Source organism: Fundulus heteroclitus, unplaced genomic scaffold, assembly GCF_011125445.2.
Source record: "Fundulus heteroclitus isolate FHET01 unplaced genomic scaffold, MU-UCD_Fhet_4.1 scaffold_574, whole genome shotgun sequence".
Taxonomy (NCBI): Eukaryota; Metazoa; Chordata; class Actinopteri; order Cyprinodontiformes; family Fundulidae; genus Fundulus; species Fundulus heteroclitus.
In genome coordinates, this window is record NW_023397005.1 from 21,358 (window position 1) to 33,478 (window position 12,121).

At 42.7% G+C, this 12,121-nt stretch overlaps 1 protein-coding gene across 1 annotated transcript; it reads left to right on the forward strand.

The window, feature by feature from the left end:
* The first annotated feature begins 4,383 nt into the window (after positions 1-4,383).
* nsg1 (neuronal vesicle trafficking associated 1) lies at positions 4,384-9,977 on the forward strand. The gene is made up of 5 exons (XM_012870718.3): positions 4,384-4,642; positions 4,882-5,027; positions 5,179-5,295; positions 8,706-8,816; positions 9,138-9,977. Exons 2-5 carry the CDS (start codon positions 4,899-4,901, stop codon positions 9,336-9,338), a joined length of 558 nt encoding a protein of 185 aa, XP_012726172.1. The 5' UTR covers positions 4,384-4,642; positions 4,882-4,898; the 3' UTR covers positions 9,339-9,977.
* Positions 9,978-12,121: the final 2,144 nt, after the last annotated feature.

A 12,121-nucleotide genomic window follows, 5' to 3' on the forward strand; every position in this document is an offset into this window, starting at 1 on the left:
GCAATCTATGGCCAACCTGCAAAAGAGATACAGAAACGAGCAAGGTGATGTCTCCCTCTAGTGGTTTCCCCCCGTAATTTTGTTTCTTTGATTAGAAAGTAACCAGACCCCATACCACACAGTTGGCAGTCTTTTCAGCAATCAACCTTTTATCATCCATGTAGAAAAAGAATATATATATATTTGATCTACAGATGTAATGAGATGTAAAAATAAGCATTTGCTCTTTTCTAAATTGTAAATACTAAATACTAAATAAAGGGTTGGCGCCACTGAAAGAACAGAGCGTTATTAACTGCAGTTGCTTTGATTTAGTCAAATTTTTATTGGGTAACCTTATTATTTATGATTTATTAGTTTTTTTTAGCTCCAAATGCATATCAATTATGAATCTAGTATTGGATAATGTGTAAACGGTGCTGTTGTCTTTGCTGGTCTTAAAATGTTTTGTATATACTTTGTGTTAATCTGTCACAATAGGCCGTAATAAAATGCATTGTTATATCATGGCTGGAATGTGAGAAACTACGCAACAATTGAAGGGGAATGAGAACTTTTCAAGACACAATAGCCTTGGTGAAGGCCAAGAGAGAAAGAGAAAGAGAAAGAGACTTTGGTCATCTAAAAGTTCACTCTCAGCTCTCCAACTTTCTGCATTTCATGTGTTTTTAATCAATTTGCCATTAGTGTTATTAATATTAGGTTTATTATTGATTATTTTAGTAACTACAAACAATATATTTGTTTAATATACATAATTTATGTGTCAATTTTGTGCTTTTGAGCATAAATGCATCATCAGTATATGCAGTCATATTCAGTAAATTAGAATATGGATTCCAATGAGGCTAATTTGTCAGATTAAAAGTACCTTTTGAAAAATAACAACCTTAAAGCAAGTATTGAACATACTTATCTGTAGTAAATTTAAAAAATTTAAATTTTTTAAATCATTTAAAAAAATCAGCTTGATGTAATATTCTAACCTTAAATGTTGTTTTTATCATATGTAAGCCAAAACATAAAATCATGGTTATCAACAGAAATAAGGGCTCTAAAACATCTGTCTGTGAGTAATTAATCTATACAATGTGCTCACCTTTAGTTACTTGGGTTACTGAAACAAACAGACTTTTTGATGATATTATAATTTATTGAATATGATGGTAAATATAGTTGACCTTTCAGGCAAACAGACAGATTTGAGACAAATATTTTATTTTTTTACTATGCATAATATATATTTTTCATGTATGAACATAGTCAGTCTATAGCTACTGTGAGAGATGCACCATTTACCAGGCTTATCACTACATGTAGATGCTAACCATGCGTTGTGTAGCAAGCATTTCTTTTTCTCCTTCCCCTTCAGTAATAACTAAATTACCTGGGCCATTGTGAGGCATTTTATTTTTTTCTTTTCTTTTCTTCCAGGAATGACTGACCTCACCTCATAGATGTAAAACACGATGACTTCATAACGCTGACTAATCAATTCTCCCCGACCAAGGCAGTATCTGTTTCACGTGTGGCCTTAGCAGCTGTTAAAGCCACCAGGCTGATGCGCGATGCTTTATTCTCCTCCCTTTACTGCTCTACCCCTCAAATAATTATTTCCACGGTTTTGCTCGGAACAGAGTTTGATTCCATCTGTTATGCAGCTTCTCTGTAATCCCATTTTATTGGCCCGGTAGCCTGGCAACAAGCAGCTGGATACTACGCACCTACAGGTTCTTCTTTTTTCCCCACATTTCTAGGTAGCTACACAATGAAGAGACACCATGGACAAAGTGAGCACAGGCAATCTATACCGTGTCAATGTACGGCTTTAGGAAATGCTTTGAATAGGAGAACTTTCTTATTTTTCCTCTAATGGATCCACTTCTCTCCCTCCCACTGAGATCTGCATACACTAATTGATAGCAGGTTGTTTGTAGTAGCCTCCGAATCCTGATGTGTGTGCCGCTATAAAACAAACGGGGAGTTCGGTGCCTTTTACGGCGAGAGACACCTACAAAGCTGCAATAACTAATTTACCGGCCACTTAGGGACCGCCGGAACAGACTGGGAACGTTCATCCATCATCACCTTTAATGCAGATAAAAGGAGCAGCCGCCCGCTCTGACAGCAAATGAGGTGGAGGTGAAAAACTGTTGTGGGCTGAACAACAGACTGCAGCTCCGCAAGGTCTGAGGAGCTTTAGATTCTCAAAGAGATTTGTTGCATGTACCGTCCCATTTCTCTGGGTTTCAGAAAAGGAGCTTTTCATTAAGGATGCAGGTAGGGATGTGTAAAAAAAAGCCTTAAGATAGATGAATCGTTTGATGCAGGAGCATAATCTTCCACTGAATGAAATAGCTAAGTCCAACCTTTCATTTGATTTCATTTATTCAGTAGGGTAAAAAAAACAAAAAAAAACATGTTTTACCGACCATGTGCTTAAGTTTTTACTTTTCCGGGGAGTTCTACTGAGTAATCCATCACTCTCTACACAAAATGCATTTTCTGTCCCATCAAAAAGGGAGCTTTAACATTAACATATTGTTGCATGAGTGGCCTTTAATGAAAGAAGGCTGACAGGAAGGGGGGGGGGGGGCAGAGAGAAAGGGGGAATACATGCAGCAAAGGCCCATGGGCTGGAGTTGAACCCAGGATGGCACGTTACCCCTGCACCACCGGCGCACCCCTTCATGCTCACTTGCAAGCAGGGTGGAGGATCCGTTATGCTGCGGGTCCTCAGTGATTGTGCAAAGATGCATGGTCAGACCTTGTGAAAGGTTGAAGGGGGGGAGGGAGGGGGGTGACTAAATGTTGTCCTGTTGGTACCAAGAACCTGTCCAAAGTGTGGCAAATATTAGTAGGGGATAAAGTAGGTGCAATTTATTTATGTAGCACGTCTGGCAAGCAAAAGATCCTTCATGTAAGCAAAGGAATAAAGAAGTAGAACGAAAATTATAGTCTCCATGACTACATTAAGAAACTATATGTAAACTGGCTAAAGAAATCACATTATGAAACAGAAAGCCTTGAGTAGCTAATTAAGTCCTAGAAATCTTGAATTAAAAAGTAATCTAATAATCTCCAATTAGTTTTATTCTGAAGATATTGTTGGGGCTTATTTGTGTATTTTTGAAGGCGACATATCATGAAAAATTCCCTTTTTGCACGTTTTCGTACTTTCATTTGGGTCTCTACTGCTTCCAGAAACAGTCCAAGCGCTAAAAACAACCAGGCAGTTTTTTGGCAATAAGTAAATGTTTGGTTGATGTCTAAAAATGAGCCGTTTCAAAAACCTTGCGATTATTAGCCTATCAGGCTACTGATAGCCTAGAGTCCATTTAGAAACCTCTCACTGCATCTTTGCTGGTTGTGCAGGAGGCTGCACTTCTTCAGCCTCTGGGTCTTACTCAGGGTCAAAGATGTACACAGGAGCCCAACGAGGACCAACACAGGGACAGCCTCATCTGCCATCCCAGAGAAGCAGGGACATAGTGCAAATGTAAACATTGAGTTGGAGGGCGTGGTCAGCTGCAGCTAATTTGCATAAAAGTGACAGAGCCCTAAAAACAGCTGATTCTGAAAGGGTTCCAGAATAGGCGAAACCGAGGAGGAGGTGAAATCTCGTTATCTGAGGATTTTGTCAAAATCGAATCAACATGTTTTGTATGGCCTGTAGACCTATCCTGAATGTTCAACGGCTAGTATAACAGGTCACCTTTAATATGTATTCTCCTACAGTTCTTTTAAATCAAGATTAAAAACACATTCGTTTAGGATTGCCTTCAACTGTTCTAGTTAACTGAATCACCACTTCTTTGTTCTAATTTCTATCTACATTTTATTCCTACTTGCTTTTATTCTGTTTTATTTTGCTATATTTTAATCATGTAAAGCACTTTGCATTGTCTTTGTACTGAATTGTGCTATATAAATAAATTTGCCTTGCCTAGCCTTTCCAGAATTTTTTTTTAATGAGATGAAATGCTCTACTCGCTTTGATTTATGGATTTTATTTCATTAAAACTGCTATTTTCAGAGTGAGATCGAGCCACACTGCAACAAAATCTGCATTTATTTTAAGGGTTGCTACACATCTTCATCAGGGGGGTGAGAATCGGTGTCCTGCACTGAAGTCGGAAAGTCATCCAACATGCACAAAACAAAACGTTTCACCTCTTGGAGGAGAGACGCAAACATTTGGTTGAAATGAGTGTGACCCGGATTATTGAGATGCATCAAAACGTACGCTGCTGGTCCTATGTGTGCAAACAGGAAATGCATGTCCGATGTATGGAGCCCCGCAGCTAAATTCACTCCATTGGCTGATGCTGGGCTCCGGCTGCCCCCCCTGGTCGCACCGTGCGTGCGCATGGATGGACGTTACATCACTTGCAGTGCGGCCAGACGCCAGCAGCAGCAGCAGCAGCAGCAGCATCTTCTTCCAGCAGCAGCTCAGGAGGAGGGGAGCGACGCACCAAGCCAGCCGGCCACATCGCTCAGCAGCTCCGCGCACAAATCGGCTGCGTCACATCTAAAAAAAAAAAAAAAAAAAAAAAACGCGCACACGCTGCCAGCCTGGGGAAGATAACAGCCAAGGCATCCAGGGAAGCCCGCTGGTTCATAACGCGACTCGGCTGAGCTGGTGAGTGCTTGCATGCGTGCGTTCAGAGAAGCATGTGGCTGGGTTTAAAAACAGAGAATTATCAGGATGCAGTCGGTCCTCCTTGTTGCGCTCTGAGCTTTCTCCTGCTGGCCCACAAAGAGCCTGACATCATCTCCCACCACCCCCCACCTCCCCCCCTTCTACATTTCTCCATAAATTAGCACATGGGTTGTAACTAACAGCGTTAGTAAGCGCCCATTTACACCCGTTCTGTGCAGGGGAGAGAAAAAAGAAAATGGTGAAACTGGGGAATAATTTCGCGGAGAAAAACAACGGGAAGGCGGCATCCGAGGACGGCTTTGACACCATCCCTCTCATCACGCCGTTAGATGCCAGCCAGCTGCAGTTCCCCCCACCTGATAAGGTGAGATTCCTCATTTTTACCATCCGCCTTTTAGGAATGAAAGCTACCCACCCCCCCCTCCTTCTTATTTCGATCATAAAACCAGCGTCCTCACTGCACCAGGGGGAGCATTTCTAACCGCTGTGCGTTTTGTCTTGCATGTGGTGACCAGGTGGTGGTGAAGACAAAGGCAGATTACGATGGCGAGAGCAAGAAAGGAAAGCTGCGCTCCCCCAAAATCGCAGAGTTCTCCATAAGCATCATCGAAGGCGTCTCTGAGAGGCTCAAAGTAAGAACGGCGTCTCCTACCTCGTTTCCTAAACCTGTCGCCCTCCCACTCACTCATATGCTGCAGGACAGACGCTGTCCCCCCCCCTCCTGTGGACATCTGACACTTTCATCAGTCCAGCTGAAGCTCCCTAGCTCAGGCCTTAAAGTCCTCATTTTGTACAGATGCACAGGGAGCCATAATGCATAATGATTCATTTAACCCCGCCCTGGGGGCTTCTCATTAATTCAGCAGCTGCCATGGAGATGGCCTCCACTTCTCTCCCACCTCCCCTTCCCCATCCCCGCACCGTTCACACCTCACACGATTCCGCCGTGTTATTTTAGCAGAGGGGGAAAACAGGTGGAGTTGGGCTAAGCCTGCACAGTTCTGCCTCCTGTATCCTCGCGCCCAGGATCAACAGACGACCCCGTGCAGCTCCATCGACGCCCCGCTTCCCCCCATGAAGGTTTAGCTCTCAGGTGTGTGGATGAAAGACAGGCACGTCCCCGTCTTGGGGAACGCCGTTGGCTCTTTGAAATGCAGCCGACGGGCTCCTTCATAGACTCCTGTTGCTCTCCTTTGTTGTCGTCTTCTCTGCTTTGCAGCTGTAGGATTTGATCGGACAGATAAAAGCTAGAAACGCCGTCAGAGCCGCGATAAAGTGCCCGAGCAGCACCGAGAGGGACTGCACGGGATGTTCTGTTAGCCTACAATAGACTAAAATCCCAATTTCTTGGCTTCGTTTTACGTGAGTACGCAGCTGCATATAGTGTGTCCATTTATGCCGGCTAATAAAAATAGCTTAAACACATAGTTGGCAGTAAACAGGCCGTTTCTCCCACGTCCTCTGCCTTCCCGCTCTCGTTCCTCAGATTCACCGGGAGCCGTTGCGTAACCCTCCTGAGAGCTGACGGTTCAGCAGCCTCACAGATGGCCACACGAGCTCCATACCGCTGGGATTACCGCATGCATTACACGGAGCTCTCACCAGTCTGCTACCAGTGCAGGGAAACTTCTCGTTTTCTCACTTTAAAACCCAGCAGTTCAGAATAAAGCAGACTTTTAAAAATGGAAATAAATGAGGCCTGGTAACAAATAAAGGTGGTTATGGTTATGATTTCAGCAGCCTTGAACTGTTTCAGACGAACATTTGGCCCATTAGCTCCCATGTCACTGAACAAGTCACAAAAACCCAAGAACTGCACACAAGCAGTAGGTGGGTTTAAAAATCTGACTCTGGAAAGGTAGGAAAATGTAAAACAGGAAACATACAGGACGTCTTCGCTTGTAGAGTCTAGTCCTATCGCCCATGTTTATCACACAGCGACTTGTGGCTTGGGGAACTCACAAAGGTGAATTTTTAGCTTGATTTAAACTGGATTAGTAAATAGTCCCTATATGATTTGTCAAGTGTCGTTTCGGTAATACCATTGTAAGTAAGGATCTGCCCCTCATTCTACATCTGTTTTTGGTGTTGAGTTTGTCTTCATCTAAACTCCAGATTACAGACACAAATGCCCAAAGTTGACTTTTGAAAAACTCTAAATGTGTGAATAAATGCAAATCTGTGTAAACAAGCAGGGAAATAAGTCAGATGTAAGTTTCCCTTTTTAAAACTGTGGCAGTAATTTATTTTGAAGAGACAAAAACTGTGCTTTAGAGAAATTGTGAAAACAAGGATTTGCTATTTTGGGTGTGAGAAAGGAATGGAACGAATATATATATATATATATATATATATATATATATAGTTTCGTAGAACATTTCTAACCTTTTTGCCATTTTTATTTTTCTATGGCGCCAATTCATTTTGGGTCTTCTCTGACCCCCAGTCGGCCGAGGCAGATGGCCGTTTCCTTCACGTTAAAGGGGAGTTTTTCTTTTCACTGTCACTTCATGCTTGCTCAGTATGAGGGATTGCTGCAAAGCCATCAGCAATGCAGTCGACTATCCACTGTGGCTCTACGCTCTTTCAGGAGGAGTGAATGCTGCTTGTCAAGACTTGATGCGATCTGCTGGGTTTCCTTAGAGAGGAATATTTTAGACCAATCTGTATAATCTGATTGAATTTGACTTTGGAAAGTGCCTTGAGATGACATGTTTCATGAATTGGCGCTATATAAATAAAATAGAAATTATTTGAAAAGTTCACAAGTCATCCCAAGGCACGAATCATGCAGACAGACTCCAAGTCTATTACGTACACGCCGGTTGATCCAAGTTATCGAACAATGAAGTCAAGGTCAGTTTACTATTCAAAAGATTAAAAAGATGGTTAAAAAGAAGAGCGGGACGTAGAACAGCCACGTAATGGAGGAAAACTATCATGGAAATCCTGCATGTGGCACCTCTGATTTGCATATTTGTGCTGTTATTACGGCTGCTAAATCGTTGTGATAGTCCAGAGACGCTCATCCCTAATTTCGGAACGGTGTCGGAGAATGCCTCTTGCGAGCTGAAGGGGTCTCAGAGCATTCTGGCAGTAATGTTGCTAAGCAACAGGTATGATTTCAGTACTAGGTTCGCCGCTACGGTGACTTATGTCCAAAGACATCCATGTTTTCTGTATTATTAACGTATTATTACCCATGAGTCCGTTTGGAAGCGGCCTGAGACCACCTGAAAAAGTAGTGATGTGGTGGTGGTGGTGGGGGGGGGGTGCAAACTGGGGTTTGTTTAATGTGGCTCAAACTTGGAAAGTGTGAATACATCCTTAGATTTGCTCTACTGAACATGCTTCCTGTTATGTAACGAATGGACGTTTGTATGATAGTGAAAAACGTGCAGCTTGAACATGACAGACAACTGAGTTCAGCCTCAGTAAGCAGGAGACATTTAGGGGATTGCTAAAGTATCCCTTAAACGTTTTCTTCTTTTTTTCATCTTACATAAACTTGTATGTATTTTACTGGAAATTTAGGTGACAGACAAAGCCAAAGGGGCACAAAATTGTTACGTGGATTTAAACGACGCACAGTTTTTAGTTACAGATCTCTATTATTTATTTATTTATTTTTGCATAAAGATCTGTAATGTGTGCATTGCATCCTTTAACATTGGTACCATCAATAAAATCATGCTGAACCAACTGCGCTCTGGTCGCTCTGCTTGAGTGTCTCATGTGGGGAAATCTGCTGACGGGACAACTGTTAGTCATGCTCTCCGCACATCTGGCCTTTATGGCGGGATGACAAGAGGATCGCCACAGTAACAAAAAAAAGCCAAAGGAAGTCCGGTTTGTACACGTAGAAAGAAGGAGCTCTGGTCAGACAAACCCAAAATCCAAGGTGATAAACAAGAGAAGCAACTATCACCTTCCATTCCATCCAGTTAAAAAAAAAGGCGATGATATGAATTGTTTTGGTCTAATCTGTACACACCCCTCCTTTCATTGGTTCAATCCACTTTTTTATTTGACTCTTCATCAGGTGACCCTGCTGGTGATCTGCGCCCTGGCTTTCCTGGTGTGCGTGGTGTTCCTGGTCGTCTATAAGATCTACCAGTACGAGCAGCCGTGTCCTGAAAGCTTCGTCTACGTGGTAAGAAAAAAAAAAACGTCAAAGCCCTCCTTCCCGTGTGAAATGTTTGACCCGAGTACCTGAACATCAGGAAAAAACGTTTGCGTTCTATGATCCCAAGTTAGCCTCGTAGGTTTTTCGCTGCAGGCTGAGCTGCAAACTGCGAAGTGTAGATTGGCTTTTGCCGTGCAGCTTGGCAGAGAAGGCTTGTTTTGCTTCACTAACCGTAACCTTTCCTCCCCTGTAACTTCAAATAGCCAATGAGTCATTGTATAATCCTGTTTTTTTTTTTTTTTTTTTAAATATCTAACGTGTGTGTTGTTTTGCCTCCCTCTGGAGCAGCAAGGCCGCTGCATGCCGACCGGGCTTTACGGCAACTATCCCCCTCAGGGTCCCGGGGGCCGCGGGCGCCTCTACACCTTCATCAACCACTACAACATGGCCAAGCAGACCATCACCCGGTCGGTATCGCCGTGGGTCACCATCATGTCTGAGGAGAAGGTAACCCAGCAAGAGATGGAGACCTCCCAGAAGCTGGCCTGAACATCGTTGGGATCCGGAAGGTGGCCTCTGCTGCAGAGAAAAAAGAAAAGAAATAATAATAATTATAATAATACGGTTGTGCCATTCAAGCAAACCTCGAGTCCAGTCGCTTTCTGTGGGTGAACAAAAAAAATTAATTAAAAAAAATCTAAAAAAAAACAAACAAACATCTTATCCCGCCTGAGGTGCTATGCTGCCTTGTTGATGTATTTTGGTCAGCTGGTGTGTACAGTCGCTGGAAATCTGTGGACGTTTTGAGCATGTTCTCGGCACAATGAGGCTCAGTTTGGTGGATTCCCGATTTGTTTGAATAGCATATGTTATTTATATATATATAAGAGTGGCCGACATGTAGAAAAAGGCCACAGAAACCCATGCACTGTCTTTGTACACACACACACACACACACACACGTGAAGATATTCACCTCAGCACCGAGATTGCGAGCCATCCTGTCCGCTTGGCTTACTGGAGCGCACATGCACGACAGCGGTCGGTCCCGCTTCCAATCTCGTTTTTGTTTCGTTCTCACCGACTTACCGGCATCTTTCCGATCCAAGTCCACCCGTGCAGAAACCTGTGAATGTCATGATATTGTGAAGCGTTAAGCCTCGATCTAACAGAAACGTACCAGCAAAAGAAAATATTTTCAACTGTGTTGTTTTCAAGTCCTCTCATGTGGACTTTATGATGATTGTTCCCATTATTCACATGGGCTCCACGTGCTTTTCTTAGCTGGCTCTCTGTATACCTTACCACTTACTTTTCATTGCACAACTTTGATGCTGTTGTATAATTAAATGTTTTTGTTTGAAAGTGTAGACACTGTAATGTGCAGCGCTTTACCTTTGGTCAGTGTCACCGCAGATGGCGGCCCACAGCCACCAGAAACAGTTTTTTTTTTAGCCTGATGTCGTGCAGCAATCTGAACGTAGTGGCTTCTGCTCTTGCTTTTTCTTTTTCCCTCTCTGTATTTGCCAATTAACTTGAACCGTCCTTATATATATATATATATCTATATATATATCTCTATATATAGATATGTAACTTTTTTCAAGCGATGTGATGACTACCATTGAAGTGCATTTGCTACATGAAAATGTTAAACCAACTACTGAAATAAAGTGCTTTTATTTCAAACTGATGCCCAAATGTTAAAAAATAAAGATTAAAACAATTTCATTAATTACTTGGAGAGAAGTTGTCTTTTTGGCGAGGATGAAATGAATACAGCTTACAGACAAGGGGATACATTTTGGGCCTTTTATTGTGGAGTTTTCTGTAACACACACAGGGCTGAAATTAAAGACGGGCTCAAACGTAGCTGATGTTTTTGACAAATGGCTTTTAGCACGTTACAGAAAGACTTTTGCTTTTTGCAGCCATTAAAGGCGTGGTGTGTTACCAACTGGATATTTGGTAGTTTTACACCTATTCTGTAGCTTATCATCCGGGTTAAGGTCAGGGCCATTTCAGTGGAAGCCTGTTTTGTCCATTACAAAAACAGGTTTGACATGTGGTCAGGAAACCTGTCCTGATGGAGGAAGCTGATCAGGTTTAAGTACCACACTATCTTGTTGATCAGAGGTGTAGCTGTACAGTAGAGCTTGGAGCTGGCCCTGCTTCCTTATAATCTATCTCTTGCCAGATGGATGTCGTTCTGCCAAACGGCTCCCCACCTCCATGTGGACTCGCTGCCATTGGGAGAGATTTCAGTACCATATAAAATGGACGAGCCAATCAGGATCGTCGGGTGGCATTTTTGTAGATGTGCGGTATCAGAGAAGCAACTGTTTGGATTCAGACTACAATGGCGGCTCGCAGAGAGGAAGCAAGCAGTAACATTGATGCCATTTCATCAGTGTTCGATTTACCAAATATTAATTCTTTGAAATAACACCAGAGAACAGCTTTGAAGGCTTTTGTTAGGAGAAACGATGGTTTTCGCCATTCTCCTAACCGGGTTTGGCAAAAGCTTGTAGCACCTCAGTAAAGATCACGGAGAAGTGGTTCGTCCAATCATATGCAAGGACTTTTGATGAGGCCCCATCCTTCTGAAAAACATCCCAGATGGATGTGTGGAGCCGTGTAGAGCTCAGGGGAACTGCATCCATCTGGTGACATGGATGCAGTTCCTTCCTTACGCCACCCACAGCAAAACAAACCATCAGCCACCACCATGCTCTAACGCAGGGAAAGCTCACTTATAAAGAGGCCCTTCTGCAAAGTCAGCGACTTCATGCAGCTGGCTCGGCCTTGTGGATTAGACAAACCTTGTACTAATAGGCATTATAACTGGGATTGACTGTAACTGAATATGAATCTGTCTATGCAACTGGATTCTATCTGAATATATACATTTCTGAACATGGGTTAAGCATATTTGTTTTGTATAGTGCATCAAGATGACACTTGTTGCAAGTCGGCATTATATAAATAAACTCAATCTTTCATAGGTATGACAGAAGAACCTAATTTAACTAAATATTCTTGATTTTGAAATCTTTGGCTCCTCTGATCCTGTTGACGTTGAGCGGCAGCACATTTCAGTCCAGCCTGAAGCCGTGTATTTTGGATCTGGGGCCTCTTTGCGTTGCCTGTACCTTGTCAGTTAATTGCAATAATACACTTGATTATAAGATCTGTGGTGTCCAAGCTTTAAAAAAATCGCTGATTTGAAGTAAAGTTACTGAATTTGGAGGAAGTAGTTCAATATTTCATGCGCATTGTGTGACGCGCTGCTAGCACCGGCCCCAGCATTATTCAGCCACCACCACGCTCTA